The 19,018-nt window shown below is 31.1% G+C and overlaps 2 protein-coding genes across 2 annotated transcripts; one reads left to right on the top strand and one right to left on the bottom strand.

Moving 5' to 3' along the window:
* Positions 1 to 4,712: 4,712 nt before the first annotated feature.
* LOC114380986 (mavicyanin-like) lies at positions 4,713 to 5,992 on the top strand. Its single transcript, XM_028340145.1, has 2 exons — positions 4,713 to 4,918; positions 5,463 to 5,992. Exons 1-2 carry the CDS (start codon positions 4,750 to 4,752, stop codon positions 5,765 to 5,767), a joined length of 474 nt encoding a protein of 157 aa, XP_028195946.1. The 5' UTR covers positions 4,713 to 4,749; the 3' UTR covers positions 5,768 to 5,992.
* A 5,567-nt stretch (positions 5,993 to 11,559) lies between these two features.
* LOC114380753 (wall-associated receptor kinase-like 20) lies at positions 11,560 to 14,604 on the bottom strand. The gene is made up of 3 exons (XM_028339790.1): positions 13,777 to 14,604; positions 13,609 to 13,671; positions 11,560 to 12,814 (listed from the first exon to the last, which is right to left on the bottom strand). The coding sequence occupies exons 1-3, from the start codon at positions 14,570 to 14,572 to the stop codon at positions 11,751 to 11,753; spliced, it is 1,923 nt and encodes a 640-aa protein (XP_028195591.1). The 5' UTR covers positions 14,573 to 14,604; the 3' UTR covers positions 11,560 to 11,750.
* Positions 14,605 to 19,018: the final 4,414 nt, after the last annotated feature.

Here is a 19,018-nt window from a genome sequence, read left to right as displayed (position 1 = left end):
TCTCTTTAGAAGTCTCTGCAACTGCAAAGCAGTGACATGGCTGCATCAACGACCTTGATTTTTCACCAACTTCAAGTTCTCCGTCGTTAGACAAGAAGACCACCAGATCTTGCCGAGGGCTTTGGAAACGGCCAAGACAAGAAGACCGAGGATATATACATTATTTACTTTAAAAAAATTAACGAAAGTTAACACCCATAGATAAAGGAGTGCCAAAGAAATGTCTGAAAAATGAAGGAGACATCACTGTAATTTGTTCAAAAAGAAAATATAACCTTAATATCCAGTACACGTCATTTACTAGGAACCACAATTTCCTTCATTTTCGTTGAGGGTCAAATTCACAATGTTCACCAAAATCACCATTCAAAAACCATGATATTCCTAACACTTCCATTTATGAAACTAATTAAATTCAGCAGCAAACAAGTTCACTTGACATATGGGACTGATTGTGTGGCAACAAAATACGCTCAAGTTTGCTAAGATGAGATGGGAATGTTATTTTGAATATCTTGAAGCCCACGGACGACACTGTGCTGTAAATCTCTATTATTCCGAATCCTTTGCTGGTCCTTCGATGGTCTCTTTAGCATTACCGCATAAAAATAACGCTCATCGGGAAGAAGAATATTGCATAGCAGCTATATGGAAAGAAGAAAACCATATTAATATATCTTCAGTGAACATTTCAGCACCATGATACTTCTCCTCGGCTCCCATTGAGAAATCTACAGAGTTGACATGTTTTGTGGCAACTGACAACCCTTAAGTCATTTATTTACACAAATCTTATGAAATATGTGCCGGCAAGCAAGCACACACAACACAAATTATTCTCATTAAAATTGGATGTTGTAGCAGCTGTTTTAGGTGATTGCTGATTGTATGATTATCAAATTCTCGAGTGAACTGGTTAGTTTTTATGAGTGTATGAGTTTACTTATTCTCTGTTAAATTGATTCGCATGTAAATTTTATTTTTTAGTAAACTCTAGGTAAAATTGATAAACTCTAAGTAAACTTTGGAGTTTATTACCGAATGAACGAGTTAAAAAAAATTAAACTAAAACATAAGTCATGTTGTGTTATTTTCTATTTAATGTTCAACATATCTTCATTTAGTGTATTGTTTTTTAATCGAAAAATTTTCACCTGTAATAACATCAAATTCTTATTCTTTAATAACATCAAACTCTCATCCTCGATGAGAATGTTCTACCACTACTATAACACCTATAAGTTATTATCTAATAATAATATATTACTAGACTTGATTATTTAAATATTGTAAAATTTATTATTTACTATTTTACTTTATTATATTATTAAAATGTTTAATTAATATGTTATTTATATATATATTATTATTATTTTTACATAAAGTAGATTCTTACAAATTTATGAATTGAATCATTTAATTGAGTTTATAAAACTCTCATAAATCTATGTTAAGTTCTTAAGTTTAATAATTTTGACTGATTGTTACTTGTTCCCTTAGCATAGACCGGCCAAAAGCTGGATACGAGTCTCCATATGGAAAGGGAAAAAACAAAATTAGGTTTCAGACTTAATAAAAATGAAACAATGAGTTTAAGGGGAATGCAAAATATCTGGGTTTGGGTTTGAGAGTTAATGAAACAGGGAGTTTAGCCGAATAGATCTAAGCCACAGATTTAATCTAAAGGTATGTGTCTTTTAAATTGGAGACTCTCCAATCATTGACTCATTGTTAATGGGAGGGGATCTGGATCCGACTGAGCTATCTCTCGCCCTAAGTTTTACTTTTACTCCTTATTTTTTTAATAAATTGTTAAGTACACCTAATATTTTAAGTTGGCCACGTAACTAATAAAAGGATTAATTATTAGCCTACTAAAGATTAGATAACAAATTAGTGTATTGCCATTGAAAAATTATCTCTAAAAATAAAATTTGGAGTAGTGCACTATCTCCTACAATACTAATGACGGGTAGGTTGTTAGTAATTTAGACTTGAATTAGAAATTTAGTATATTTCATAAATATATATTTAGGCATTTCATAAATATATTAATAATTATTAAATGAAATTATAATTAATATTATATTTTATAATTAAACAAATACTCAAATAATTTTATAGCAACTATTTAGAAAAGAGTATAAAAGATGTAAATACAATATCTAAAAATAAAAAATTGGCTGATATAAATGTCGATATTCCCCTTATCTCTCGTTTCTTGTAACTTTTGCAGTAGGCCTCCCAAGCAACGAAAATATAATTAAAAATGTAAATTCCACTCAAATATTTTTTTTTTATCACCAAGCATGTATATTATTAATAAAGAGGTACCAATGATACCAAGATTTAGAAAACATTCACCGGTCACATCTGACTGTGTCCCTCCCCAATAGTTTCCCAAGAAAAAACATTACACGTGAGATTTTGTATCTATAGACATCACTTTCAGCACACATATTATCCACTCGTGACCCTTTACAACATGACCATAACGAAATACAACATCAAAGTGTAACATAAACCCAATTCCTTTTACAAACTAATCTGAGGCTCTCCCATCTACTGAAGAAACAAGTCCGGTGTTCGACAATCCCATCATAGAGATTGCAGGCTTGACATTGGGTTAGAGAACCATTCGAAGAAAGAGAAATGAAACGCTTTTACATAAGATTCCAACCAAAGCCATGACTTGAATTTAATAGTTTCAACAACAGAGTCCAAGTCTAAAGATTGTTCACCGAAAATAAGATTGTTTCTATGACACCACAATGCCCACACCGTCGCTCCCCAAACAGATTTCCAAACCTTGTTTTTGTGACTTCCCAGCCAACTGCAATCATGGATCATGAAGTGCTGAATCGGTTTCTTATGCATAGCAGAAAATAATCCCAACCATCTATAGCAAGCATTCCAAACATCTATGGCAAATTAACACTTAAACAGGGAATGTTCCAACGTCTCATTGGCTTCTTTGCAGAATGAACACAGTGCCTCCTCCCCTTGTAATATAATCCCTCGCTTGTTTAGATTATCCATCCTCGGAAATCTATCCAACAACATTCTTCAAATGAAAACCTTGACATTTTTTTGGAAAATGTTTTTTATGCCCAAACGACCTACTTCCCTAGGTTTACACACATCTTACCATTTTACCCATGGCACTTTTCTCCTCCCTTTCTCTCCACCCCCATAGGAAGTCCCTTTGCAATTTAATAATTTTACAAGCCACCCTTCTAGGAATCCTTAAAAAGAGAGGGAAAAAAGAGAAAGAGAAAAAAAAACCAAATTAATTAAGATAACCCTGCCCACAGAAGAAAGTGTTTTTTGTTTCCACTTGCTTAACCTAATCCTACATTTTTCTAGGAAAGGATCCCACATATTTTCTCTTCTGAGGGTTGCCCCAATCAGTATCCCAAGATAGACAAAAGGTAATGACATAGAATCACAATTAAGAATGCTTGCATAGTTTTGGATGAGAGATGATCCCACACCAATCCCACCAATTTTACTTTTGCTAAAATTGATCTTTAACCCCCGAATCCTTTTCAAAACACCTCAACATTGCCTTAATGCACATAACATTCTCCATAGATTTCTCTGCAAAGAAAAGTGTATGGTCCGCAAATTACAACAAAGAAATTTTCTTTTAAGTTTCCCCACTTTTTACCCCTAGTAGATGCCACCAACCAAAGCTTGTCACATAAGGTCACTCAATCCTTCCACCACAATGAGAAACTAAAAGGGGACAATAGGATCCCCTTGTCTCAAACCTCTCACAAGACTAAACTCCTCTGTTGGGCTACCGTTTACCAAAATTGAAATTGAAGAGGAATTCAAGCAAGCCGCTATCCATGATATCCACTTTGAATTAAATGTCATTCTTCCCATCACGTAAAATAAAAATTCCCAAGACACACAATCTTATGTCTTTTCAAAGTCAACCTTAAAGGCAAGACAATTTTGCTTCCTCCTCTTTGCATTATCCACCATGCGTTGGCAATAAGCACACTATCTAGCATGTTTCTTCCCCCCACAAAAGCGTTTTGCTTCTCATCAATAATCTTGTGAAGCACCAAATTCCACACAAATATTAATTACTACTAGTAGTCGTCGACCAACCTTGGTTGTTATGCAGGTATAGGTAAAAATAACTACTATAGCAAGCAATCGGAACAATTATTTCGCATTTCTCAGAGGATGTTCTTGACTATTTATACAACAACAAAACTGAAGTAGCAGTAAAAAAAAGTGAAGTAGCAATACTCTTTGTTGCATATGCATATCAATAGTTATTTACGAGCTGGGGATGCAACCTTGAAATGGAAGCGCCATGGACTAAAATATCATCACCAACAAGCGCTCCTTCTTGAATGATACACTGATATACACTAGCCCATTCCCCAACAGTGGAATGCCGTCCATAGCACTTTTTGGAAATTGACTCTCTCTCTCTCTCTCTCTGTGTATATATATATATATATATATATATATATATATATAACATAGCACTTTTTGGAGTATTGATATTCGACACAAACGAGAGTTTGCTAATCAAGTTAATTATATTTTCGGCATGCCGTCCATAGCCGTCCGTGTCTGCAGTCTCCGACATAGAATCACTCACAACATTGGAACTCACTTCTTCCAATTAAGCTCTATATATATGAGATTTCAAACATACACGAGCAACATAGAGATTTATTAACAACACAGTCATATATAACAGGGAAATTAAATCGTCTTTTAATGGCTCTTTCACCACTCGGCATGCTTCTGGTCATTGCCACCATCTTACTCCCATTCAATATTGTTGTGGCCAAGGAATTTGTTGTTGGCGATGATCATGGATGGACAATAGGCTTTGATTACGCAGCTTGGGCTGCAGATAAGACCTTCCAGGTTGGGGACCTACTTGGTAAGTTCAACTCATCAAATTATTTTATAGTGTACGTGCTTTTGCTAATTACCTTCGACAATTTAATTACAATGCAAATGTAATCACTTTTAATATTTTCATCTAATCATAAATTATCATATATTATAATATTATTAATTTTTTAATAATTACTTTAAGAATTATACCTCCACATAAGAGTTATAAGATTGAATGATAGCAATTGAAAAAAGAAAAAGAAAAATAGAGTTCAAATTTGTGGATCAGTTTATGGCCTCTTAAACACAATTCACCATATATAATAAAATTGTTAATTTTTATGATAATTATTTTAAAAATTATATTAACAGTAATTTATGATTAAACGACGATATAAACCTATTTTATATCATCATAATCATTAAACTCTTTTTATATATCACAATTCTTAACTTTAATGGTTCACTATCAAATATGATTAAATTTATAAAATTGTCACTCTTATGTCATTATTTTTTTACGGTAGAACTTTGGATTTCATATTATTATTGATACAAGAGTAAAGTGCTTCTTAATAATGGCGTAGTGTTCAAGTATGCTGTTGGAAAACACAACGTGTTCAAAGTGAATGGAACAGCATTTCAGAGCTGCACGATTCCTCCAGCAAGTGAGGCATTGACCACTGGAAGTGATCGTATTGTGTTGGCAATTCCTGGCAGAAAATGGTACATATGTGGTGTTGTTGGTCACTGCAATGCTGGCCAAAAGCTTGTTATCACAGTTCAACCCCAAACACTGCCTCCAACTCCTGCCCCTGCACCTTCACCTTTTCAACATCGCCCTCATTTTGGTCGATGGATTCCTAAGAAGCTATTTACAATATTCCATTAAACTTTATTGTTGCTTTAACCTATGTTTGTTTTGAGAGTGTGGGAGTACTAGTGCATTAATTGGTTGGTCCTCGGGATAAATTATTGTTTCTATTTCAAAATTCATCAGGATTTTTGTTGTTGTATTTTAAAATTCAAATTGGGAGTTTGTGATGTGCTTATAATATGATAATATAAGCACAATCCACCTATATATACCATTTAAATAAGATATTGGAAATTTACATTCTAGCTGGTTTTCACTAATCTTCCTATTCCTTTACATCATGACAGTTTTAGTTTTCCTCCCTAACTCAAGTATAAATAGGTTGTAACTTTCGTTACTCTTATCCATTTTAACAGTAACTAGAATTTTATTTACTTACTCTCTTTTTTATATTCATTGAATTTTCGTGAAAGAGAGGTAGTAGTAATCAAATCGCTCTCGTTTTTTGTTTTTGTTTTTATTTAAAAATGCAAGTAACAATCAACAAATAATTGGTCAAAATTATATATGTATGATTTTTCTTTAGCAAAGTTTCTAGTGTGTGGATGATATCTATATCATCATTTATTAATGAATAAAACTAAAGACCAACAACATATTATTTAAATGAGTTATTTATTTTAAAATTATGAGTCTTACAACTCATTTAAGTACATAAGTTGAAGATGTTCTAACTAATAAAGAGAAAAAAAACATTAATTAAAGAGTAAAACTTACATTATTTAATAAATGCCACTTGAACTTTTAACTTAATAATAATGTTTTTTTTTTTACAGAAAGTGGTCTATGCCATTTCACTTAGAAAAAATATATATATATAATTGGAAGTATGATCAAATATATATGTGGATATATATTAGCACAGCTAAGGAATGAGTTGACTTAGATCGGTTTATCTCCTAACAAAACTCACCAAAAGAGTTTGGAAAATTTCTTAGATAATTTCTACATTTGGCTAAAAGCAAATGGAAATTTGAGAGAGCAGTAGAAGAGAAGTGTAAGCTGTCATATGCACTCCCATATGGCCATATCTGAGAGCCAAATAAGAGCTTGAAGTAAACCCCTTGCATCTGCTTCACGAGGCTGAGGAATTCCATAATGCCAAGTTGTTTTTCCTTTGACAGAGCTTCCATTTTCATTTCGAAGAGACAAATGTCAATTCCATAGCAATTTTGATCATTGAAGATTGCATCATCTAGATTGCTGCAGCCTGCAGGGCCCTTGAAACAGAAATCTGAGAAGGATGCTCAACATTGCCCCATATTTTCTTATTTCTTCTATGCCATACACACCATAAAATAACAACAAGCTAGGTTGCATTTAACATCCATAGAAAGAGTTTCCAGCAAATCAAATAATAACTCATTAGCTGATACAACTTTATCTTCAATGGAATGCCATATTCTAGCCACCTGCCATACTTGTTGAATTTGTGGACAACCAAAAAAGATATATGACATTCGTTCTCTGATATAACTTTATTTCTTCTATTAAATAGAAGTCTTTGCCTATATGGCAAACAACCTCTGAGAATTCGCTACACACGTAATTGTTAAATACGTGAAAAATGTATTATTAATACTTCTCACATTTCTCCTTTGATCGTGGTCTTTAGCTTAGTTATTTACAGTACACTTCTCGGGTATTAAAGTGAAGGAAAATGGGGGAAAAAAACGGTTCATAATTTTGTATATGCATCAACCTACTAAAGTACTAAATGAATTTCGTTCCAAATCTTACCAAAGTTAACTAGCCTAAAATTCAAAAGACGAACAAAGACCGTAACAAATCACCAAAAACTAATTGCATGCCGTATACCCATTCTTTTCTTTTCGATCTTTTCTGACTTTGAAAATAAGAAATTCTTCGAACATAAATGTTAATGAGTGTCCTCAAGCAAATAAAAGTAAAATATTTCTTAAAAATATATTTATTATATTATAAATAATATATATATAACTTCGTTTCTAAATAATTAAAATACTTAGTAAGATAAAATATATTAAATATTTTTTAACTAATACCTTTATGATTTTTTTGGTACATACCAAAACAATTATAATACTTGTTAGCGAGATCATTTTTAAAATATTTTTTATTATTCTAGTTTAATCATTGGGGGTGTTTGGAAAATATTCTCCAGAGTTATTTTTATGTATCTTAATATTGTATAAGCATATAATTATTTTAAAAAGTCGTATGCATTAATTTTTGTTTAAATTTTGACCATTCAAATATAATTTAATATATAGTCTATGTTTTTTAGTTCTCATTTCTTGTAATAAGAAGAAAAAGAAATCACAGTAAAAAAAGAAAAAAAGAAATCATCGTCTGATATATTTATACACACTTATAGTTCTTATTTCTCACAGTAAAAATCATTTTCATTTGATAGCACCACATTTATAGTTCTTTTTTCTCTCTTTAAGAAAAATTATCATTTGATATGTTCGCAAGTATATGAGAAATGATACTTTTGCAATAAATTTTACAATTAAAAGAGAGAAAGAAGAAAATTTTTAAGATATAATAAATTATGCGATGGAAATAGATATAAACACAAATGATATTGTACAAATTATCGTAAAAATTATTGTATTATATTATATCTCTAAATATATGCACACATAAGGAATTGAAAATTATAACATCAATAACTATGATTATATATATATTGTTCACTTTAAATATTGATTACGTATCACTCATTTCTTCTCAATACATTTTCTCATGCCTAATAATTTAATAAGTGGATAACATGAAAGGTTTGTAACCCATTTTGAAATGTTGAGATTGAAAAACACTTTAATTAAATCGAATGACTTATTCCTTTTTCTTTCCATTCCTTATCGTATACCCATAAAAAAAATGTTGAATCTTTTTTGAAATAGCCTATAATCAAAATCCAATTTACCCAATAATAAATATAGGATAAGTTTAATCTTTTTCTTAAAATAGCTAGCCTACAATCAAAATCGCAGTGAAAAAACAAACTGTAATCAAAATCCAATTTGCCCAATAATAAATATAGGATAGGCTCAGCACCATCTTCAAATATAGGTTAAATTTAACTCAACTTAAAAAAAAAATTAGTTCATAATGTGCGGATTGCATCTCTTTTTCATGAACAAAGGCTAATTGTTTTTTTTTTTTAAGAAAAAGACTAATGGTTAATGATTAATTGTTTTTCAGGTTGACCTTATGGAGTGTTAAAAATATGTTTTATGAAACAATTTAAAATTAATAATTTATGTAGATCTTAAACTTATAATTTTTCCATTATTAATATAATATTCTAACCAACTAAGTTAATAGGTCAATTATATTAAAAATAATTAATATTGTTATATATAATATTAAAATTTCTAATATATATATATATAAATTTATATAATAAATTTTATAATAATTAATTTTGATCTAATAATGTAATTTTTACATATATAAATTTTAAATAAAAATTATAAATTTAATAAAAATTTATATATATATAAAAACAGATTATTATATTAAAATTAATTTTTATAAAATTTATCATGTAAACATATATGTGTATTAAATATACATTAATTAAAAATTTTACTGTGATATATAACAATGTTAATTATTTTTTAATATAATTGGTCTATTAACTTAATTGATTAGAATATTATCTTAATAATGCAAAAGTCACACATTCAAAATTCAAAATGGGGATGAATCATTAATTTTGTTGGGTGAACTAGAAAATTTATTGGGTGTAAGAAAAAAATCCTTAATTTATTTATTTATTAACACTTTTTTTCGAGACTTGCATGTTATTGACCACATGCCGTCCATAGCCGTCCGTATCTGCAGTCTCCAACATAGAATGAGTCACATGACAGCATTGGAACTCTCTTCTTCCAAGCTCTATATATATGAGTTCAAACATACACACTTCCACAAGACACGAGCAATTAACATAAAGATTTATTAACAACACAGTCATAACAGAGAATTTGTGGCTCTTTCACCACTCAGCATGCTTGTGTTCATTGCCACCATCTTCCTTCCATCCATTGCTATGGCCAAGAAATTTGTAGTCGGCTTTGATTACGCAGCTTGGGCTGCCGATAAAACCTTCCAAGTTGGGGATGTACTTGGTAAGTTCAACTCATCAAATTATTTATTTTATAGTTTACTAATTTCGTTCAAGAATTTAAATGTAAAGTTTTAATATAATTAGTTTCATCTAATCATAAATGACCATGTACTATAATATTATTGATTTTTTTAATAATTAGCTTAAGAGACTTAAGAAACATATTTAAATAATTTTTAATTAAATTATGTTTTACAATTAGTTGAAACTGAAAGTGATAGACTTAAAAATTAATTTATTAAATTATAAGTATTAAATTATAAGTATTTGATAAAATTAATTGTTAAAGTAATTAAAAAGTATAAAATAACAAAAAAATAATATAATCATGATTTATTTAAAAAAAAATAATATATTGAGAATAAAAAATATAAAAAATTGAAAGTTAAATTTAAAAATATTACTTCAAATAATATCTCGAAAAATATTAAAAACTAGTAAAAAAATTATTTACTGAATAATCAAATAAATTTTTTAATTGATAAAATAAATTATTAAAAGATAACTAAAATGTATTCTGCAACATAACATAATATATGATTAAATTTTCGAAATGATCACTGTTTGTCTTGTTATTGATACTAGAGTAAAGTGTTTCATAATAAAAGCTGATTCGTTTTGTAATTTGCAGTATCAAGTATGATGTTGGAGAACACAGTGTGTTCAAAGTGAATGGAACAGCATTCCAGAGCTGCACGACTCCTCCAGCAAGTGAAGCATTGTCTAATGGAAATGACCGTATTGTATTGGCAATTCCTAGCAGAAAAGTGTTGTTGGTCACTGCAATGCTGGCCAAAAGCTTGTTATTACAGTTCAACCCCAAACACTGCCTCCAACTCTACCACCATCACCTACCCCTGCACCTTCACCTCGTCAGCATCGCCCTCATTTTAGTCGATGGGTGCCTATTATTTTTCATTAAACTTCATTTGTTGGTTTAACCTATGTTTTTGAGAGTGATATTTTGAAGTTTTTTACTTTTATCAGCTTTTGAGAGAGTGATATTAGTCCTCAGAATAAATTATTGTTTCTATTTCAAAGCTACAATTGGAAGTTTGTGCTTGTGCTTACTAGCTCAATCCAACTACCATTTAAATAAAATTGCAAATTTACATTTGATTCTTCTCCAATCGTCCTATTCCTTGGCATCACTCTTGTAGTTTTCATTATAATTTTGTCTATTTTAACAGTCTCTAGAATTTTAGCAACTTACTTTTTTTGTTATTAGTTGAATTTCTGTGAAAGAAAGGAAACTAGAGGGAGGCAAATCACACTCCTTACCTTAGCCTAGTGAAAGACAAGGAGGTTCACATTGAAAATGTCCATAATCCATCACGTACAAGTACTCGTCTGTTCAGTTCAAGAATTGCAAGCTAACCGAACCTACTAAGCCTAATAAATTTTAATTTATTTCTGAAAGATTGAAAATACCTTTTGTTATGGACTCATGGACTTGTTAAACACTTAAACCATCTATAAAAGTGAAACCCAAGAAAACTTGAAATTACAAATCCTCCAAGATAGAACTTAGGACAATATAATGAACTTCAGTCTCCTTGCAGTAATGCAATGCAACATTTGGTAATTCTTTGAATTTAAACAAATAAAATCAAAGCAACTGCAAAACCTTGAACGTTTGATGTTTCAGCTTAGCAAAACGAGGATTTGAAACAGCTTTTGCAAATTGTTTTTTACTGCAGAACTTCTTTTCATTCACCAAAGGTAATACATATACATAATACATGTGCAAAACAAGAGGCTAGAGTCTAGAACTAAAAATTTAGTCTAGCAACAACAAACACAAAGCATAAGTTACAAAATCCAAAAAAAAAAAAACATCAGACAACTCAACAACATCATTAACATCAAAAGAAACTAGTTCTCCACTACCTTTGCCGAGGCAATACTAATGATATACTCAATCTCTTCTGCCACCTCTTTCATTGAAGGTCGATTCTGTCTCTTTTCCTCCAAGCAACCCAATGCCAAAAACGCCACTGCCTTCATCGTCTCTAGCTCTATAGTGGTAGCTCCATTCTTCAACACTGGATCAATGACATCCATCAACTTTTCCTCGGCCACCATCTGATGCACGTAAATCGCCAAGTTCACATCATCAGCAGCCCTGTTAAAATCTATTGCCTTCTGAGCTGTCAAAAGCTCAAGTAGCACCACCCCAAAACTGTAAACATCACTCTTATCAGTCAATTGGTAGTTCCTATAATACTCAGGATCAAGGTAACCAAGGGTCCCCTGAGCACAAGTAGAGATATGACTCATATCTGTCTGAGCCAACCTAGACAATCCAAAATCTGAAACTTTGGCATTCATCTTGATATCTAGCAGAATGTTGCTGGACTTGACATCTCTATGGTAGATAGGAGGCACAGCCATGAAGTGAAGGTAAGCGAGACCCTCAGCGGTGTGACGTGCAATTTGAAGGCGATGAGTCCATGTAAGCAAGCCACGGCTCTTAGGCATTTGACCTTGCAAGTGATCAAGAAGTGTCCCATTTTCTATGAACTCATAAACCATAATAGGCTGCTCCAGTTCCACGCAGCAACCAAGTAAACCAACAAGGTTGCGGTGGTTAACTTGGCATAATATGCGAACCTCATTGAGGACTTGATCAGTGCCTTTGGGGTTGCCAAGCTTGGCACACTTGACAGCCACAACAGTGCCATCTTGAAGAATGCCCTTGTAGACTTCACCATAGCCTCCAACACCTAGAAGCCGGTCACTGGAGAAGTCGTTTGTGGCTTTCTTTAACTCTTTGCCACTGAAAAGTTTAGCGGCTCTGCCACCATTACTGGCATTTAGAATCCCTTCACGCTCTTTGGCTAGGCGTGCTTGTGCTTCTTTGATGCGCCTGTGGCGTTTGTAGAGTAGAAAGGCAATGACGGCAAGAATGAGTGCAGCTCCAACCCCACATACTGAACCTGCACATTGTTGCAATCAAAGTTTTAAAAAATTAGTTACAAAAGAGGCCACAAGAAACCAGTGTTCAGAATAGCCATCCAATTTTCATTCAACAAGGATATTGAGAAGACTTTTTTTCCCCTCAATGGATGAAATATGAGCAATTTATCAACTCCAAGTTCACATAAAAAAGTACGCAATTATTAAGTTCTTTTCATATAAATTAAAACTCTATCCCTTATATTAAACTCACAATGCTTGGGTAGGTAGATGATTCCTTTGACCTGTATTTAAGTTTCAACTGTCATATGCAATTTATATCACTCAGACCTTCATTATTGACGAAGACTTTCATTGGTTCACATGTCATCATTTATATGTTAAATTGCTTCTGTCACAATTTCGTTGTATGCAGTACTGGTTCACATTTGCACAGCCCATTTTTCCGCATGAGACTAGCCTTACTTTTTTAACAAGCCCGTGTTAGTCTGTTAGAACTAGTATATACTATATAGACTATTGAAAAGATGTCAAAACATTAACGCCTTTAACAATTAGAACTACTAAACAATACGGTATTCATATATAAAATTTAGCGGAAGGGTTAAAGGATTTAGCTGGGTTAGCTGAATTCAGCAATACATCCATGACTTATTATAAATCCTAATACTCTTTTCGGTGCCCACAAATAAAATAATTTAACTTTTCTATTTCTATTCAATTATATATTATTATATATGTAATAGTATGTTATAAGAGGAAATTTTATGAATTTAGAAAGGAGAAATTAAAAATCTAAAAGTGCAATGAATACCTGCTATTATGGCCGTTCTGCTTGTTGAGTCGTCACAACCACCAGGGTTCTGGCAAGTAATTTCTGCACCAAAAGTCAAACCAAAACTGAAAACTTAGTCAACGGGGCAAACAAATTAGAAAATTAAAATTAAAAAAAAAATGGGAGGTATAATCCACTACAACTCACTTTTAGCGCACACCCCTTGGATAGGGTCCCAGACGAGCCCATCGTTACAAAAGCACCTCCTGATCCCGAGCGCAGAAGAAGCATCAGGCCCGCAAGTCGACGTGGCGGAGTCGCAATCCTGCTGGGACCCACACACGGTTTCTTTGGGCGAAAGCCACTGAATCTCCAAACCCGGTTCGGGCCAGCGGTTCACTGGGAGTGCCGGGTTGAGGTTAACGAAACTAGAGTAAGCGCTACAGCCAGAGTCTCTAACACGAAGCATGTAGGAGTTGCTGGAGCCGCCGGTGCGATAGGTGCAGCAGAGTGGCCCAGCTCCCTGGCATGCGGCGGCGGAGGCGGTGGCCTTGATGTAGGAATGGCAGGCGCTGGCGGCGGAGCAGTTGAGCGGGGACTGGAGGAGCGTGGTGGTGCAGTTGAGATACATGATGGTGTTGGAGCTTGTGATGTTGAAGGGGAGGGTGGTGTTGAGCTGGATCCCCTGGTGCACTTTATCGGTGGACACGCACGTGTTCGTTAACAGCGGAGCGGGTCGGATCACGAAGCGCTGGGCGTTCGGGTCGATGGACTCGATCGGGTAGGAGTTGTTGAGCGTGTCGAAGACGAGGGTGTTGGAGCTGCTGCATCGGATTTTGTACGACGGGTCGCCGCATGTTGGGGTTGTGCTCAGGGGAAACGGCACCGTCGTGTTGCCGCACGGCGGACATAAGGTGGCGGATGACACGTGCGTGGCGCGTGAGAGTAGAAGCAGTAGAAGAGTCCCTGCGAAGAGGAAGAGTCTGGTCGTCATGGACTCCATTTGGTGGGAGAGAGTTGCAGTGGATATATATATATATATATATATATATATATATATATATATATATATATATATATATATGAATGTGGCAATAATGTTAATGTTATGACATTTTTTTAATTTCTACAGACTGTACAGTTATATATTATTGGTGGGTTTAGATAAACAGTATTCAATACTCATCGTGTCATTTTAATTTAGCTTAGTTGACTCTTTTTTTATTTTTTTTCCGGGTGAAATATCATAGAAGCCTTACAAAAATGAATGTTAGGAACGATTTGTTTTTTTATATAAAATATCTTAGAGTGCACTCTATTGCTAGAATTCTGATGACTGCTTAATAAAGAAACTTCGTCCTTTCAAAAAAAAAAAAATAGAGTATGTCATATTTTTATATAAGTAAATTTATTTCTAATAATATAATTCTAAAAAATATATTAAAGAACATCTTTAAATTTCAGTTAACCTTAGATTTTTTTTTTTGGTGTCATTTAACTTAGAATTTTATTTTATTGTAAAAAATAAATAAAAAATGTAAAAATTGAAATTTTTAATATTTTTTTCTAATGATGAGATTATTTGTCTTTAATGATTCATTTTCTCTATGTAGATTAGTCTCTTCACTTTCATTTTTTCTACAAAATTCCCTTTTCTTACTTTTTTATATTTAAAAAAACATCATTTCTTTCTCTGTTTTCATCCTTAAATCTTCCTCCTTCTCTTTTCCCTTCTAGAGTCAAGAATGATAATAAAGAGGCAATGGACTCTTCAATATAGACACCTAAAAAAAATAACTCAAGTATTTAATTATCTTAATTTAAATAATAGTAGTACTACTATTTGGTTTAACACAAAATAAATGAAAGACAGTTTTACCATAAGAAAATGAAAGACAGTGGAAGATAATTATAAAAAATCTAACAGATTACATTTTTTTTTTATCAGTAACAGATTACATTATGAAAATTGACTTTACGTGTTTATAATTGATTTTTTTTTTCTTTCAATAACAGTACTATACTATCAACTGCTTTCATCGTTTACCACTACTATTTCTTCAACGATTGTCATTAATTGCCACATACTGTACAAGCATATTTTATTGGTGGTTCATTTTCAAAAACGACTCAACATATTATTTTAAAGTTTGCTTTGTTAGCGTAAGTTGTTTTAATTTTGAATTTTCTTATCACTTTAATTTGAGGATTTTACTATTATATATCATCTATATTTATTTTATATAATTTAAGTAAAATTCTTATCAAATAATATAATTCTAAAAAAAATCAATAAGTGAATTACCTTATATCTTTCATTTTTTTTTCTTTACTTTAATAATTTGGGTAAACTAATGAAAATTAAGTTAACTTAATAAAATTATTTATGAATCACTAATTAAAGTATACAACATATTTAAACAGTCATTTTCTAATGTCGAAGCTTCATTTGAACAGTCAGCTCTTTAAGGGAAAAAAAAAATCCTCTTTTCTAGCTTATGTATAAATAAAATACTAATTGGACAACGACTAACGTATTTTGTTGAACTAGATTTTGAAGGGTATGATGCACGAGAAAAGAAATAGTTTGTTTGTGTATGTTTTGAGCGTGGACATATGTAAACTTGGTAATGTAAAAAAAAATTGTTAAATTGAGTTTATATTGAAATTAAAAAAAAAATCCCTAAAAAAGTAATATAATAAAAGAAAGATAACATAAAAAATAATAAAAACATTATCTTACAAAGCTTTATTGTTATTAAAATTAGAAAACTTTCTCATAACATATTTTATCGTATCATCCGCTACTTAGGTCGAATTCTCAAAAAAATATGATTCTAAGTAATGTTTCTTGCATTACTGTGAACTGAGTAAATCTATCTGAAGAGTACATGACACGGATGCACCATACAACTTAGATCAGGCCAGAATAAGATCAAACCAAATTACCTTCAACTCCACAACAAGGTCTGAACAACCACCTAGATTAGCAACAAATCAATTCACCAAAATAAAAAGTACAAACAGAAAACTCACCATTATAAAAACATTTTTTTTAATAAAATAGAACCTGGTCCACGGTGAATCACGCGCTAATAGTAATATTTGATAATATATGTTGGTAGTTTAATTATATTAAAAAAATTACAAACAATATCATCCAAGTAAACATTTGAATGAAATATAATATTCCATATACATATTGTGATGACATATTATAAATGGTATGTCATATATGATTAACACAAAAATAAGTTTGAATTACAAAGAATATAGGTAATGGTTTGCATGTTTGATAAAGGGGATAGATGTGCATTGATATTTCTTAAAAAAGTGAGCATGTTGGAACTAGTAAAAATGCTGAAAAAATTAAATATATAGTACATTATAATTTGCTGAAATGGAAATTAATATGCTGAAAAAGAAGTCAATAAAAAATTAGATGGCTATCAAACCTAGGATATCTTTCTGCATGTTTCTTATAGTTTTATATACAAAATGAATGACATTAATGGTAATGCATATGTAACAATAAGAATTTGGGAAGCATACCTTCTCTATAAGTTTGCAAAGACTTCTTTGTATACTACATTAATAGTAGTATTTTTTGGATTGCCTTCTTTATCATGAATAAGAATATGTAGTCCTTTTTTACTTTGCACTCGGGAAAGTGCTACATATAACTGACCATGAGAAAATACTGGATTTGGTAAATACAATCTAACATGTGCCAAAGACTATCCTTGAGATTTGTTAATGGTCATTACAAATTAAACCATGAATGAAAACTGTCTTCTAATTAATTTGAATAGCCATGGAGAATCAGAAGGAGACATATTCATTCTTGATATGTATGTCCTATGTCCTATATTGGGGCTAGTAATAATCTCTACTTCAACCACATGTACACCAAGTCTTGTGACAATAAGCCTAGTTCCATTACATAACCCATCTGTCTGATCCAAATTTCGTAATAGTATTATGGGAGTGTCAACCTTGATTTTTAACTTGTGATTAGGTATTCCATATGTTTTCAATGAGTTCAAAAATTCAGGTGTTAGAACTCCAAATGTAGGATTGAATAGTTCATCAGATTTATCAACACTATCAGCACTACAATACTATTTCTCCTCACTGGGTATCAAAGACATGACATAATCATTTATATTATCAATAACATCTTTTGTAAAGGCTTGAACAACTCTTTTCTGCAAGAAATCTCCATTGTTATAGTTTTGTAATAAGTTAGGATACGTTGTCTCAACAATTACCTGGATAGGATCATTAAAGTTCTTGATAAGAAACTCATCAAGAATATTGATTTCGCCATAACTATAATATTCTTAAGAGTTGTGACATATGTAATTCTTAAAAAAAATTGAAAGGTATTCAAATTTTGTTGAAGTACCTAAAACATCTGATAAAAAATAAAATATAAAAAAAGAATTTAGTGTAGTGAATATGAAAATAAAGTATTGAAAATTATGTGAAATAAATTCAATTTAATTTATTTCCATTTTTTATGGAAAACGTGTTGAGCAATTGCTAATAACTTAATGGAGCATAAATGCAAAAAATATGTTATCAAGTATACAATTTTGTGGAAGAAAAATTATCACCTTTGTTCAAGTAGCTGTCTGATAGAAAATGTATTTGTGGATCGGTGTGACAAAATGCTTGTTTATGTTGTGCATTATCTTATGAATTTGAAACAACAAATATCGAAGAGTACATAAAAAAGGTAATACGATCATAACTATGCATAAATTAGAAAACAAATACATGATATATTGATATAGATGGTACAAAACTAATAAGACTAACAATATCTGATTAAAATTTTAAAAACTTTCTCGGTCTATATATATATATATAGGTTTAACTCCGTTGATTAAGTCAAGTGTTTAATTTTTATGAATAAAAAAATATACAATTAATCATGTGAAAAAAATTGATCTTACAAGATAAATTTTAATATATTCGAGAGATTATCTTTCACTTTTGTTTATTACCATTACAAAAGCAATAATTTGTAAAATTATTTATACTTAAACTGAAATAGAATTCTAGAATTAAATGAAATGACAATCTTAAAATTTTTATCCAATTTTGTTATCAGAAATAACTTATTCTTTCAAAACATATTTGTCTTCAATCCCTGATTACATGATCAATTACATTGGAATTTTTAGAAGTTGATTGCTTCTATGTCAATGTTGAATTAAAAATAAAATCTTATAAATATTTTAATATTTTGTAATACTATAATAAAAGATATCTTTTAGGAAATCATATATTAATTTAATATGTTGTTATAAATATTTAATTTTTAAATTTAAAAAAATTTAATTATTATGAGATTAATTTCCATTTAAGAATCAATTAATTTTAGGGATAAAAAATAATAATTTTGAAGATTGACAATACTTAATAATGCAATACAATCAAT

The sequence above is a fragment of the Glycine soja genome, chromosome 13 (genome assembly GCF_004193775.1).
Source record: "Glycine soja cultivar W05 chromosome 13, ASM419377v2, whole genome shotgun sequence".
Taxonomy (NCBI): Eukaryota; Viridiplantae; Streptophyta; class Magnoliopsida; order Fabales; family Fabaceae; genus Glycine; species Glycine soja.
The sequence above is the reverse complement of the archived record's forward strand: the minus strand, read 5'-3'. Positions and strand labels throughout refer to the sequence as shown.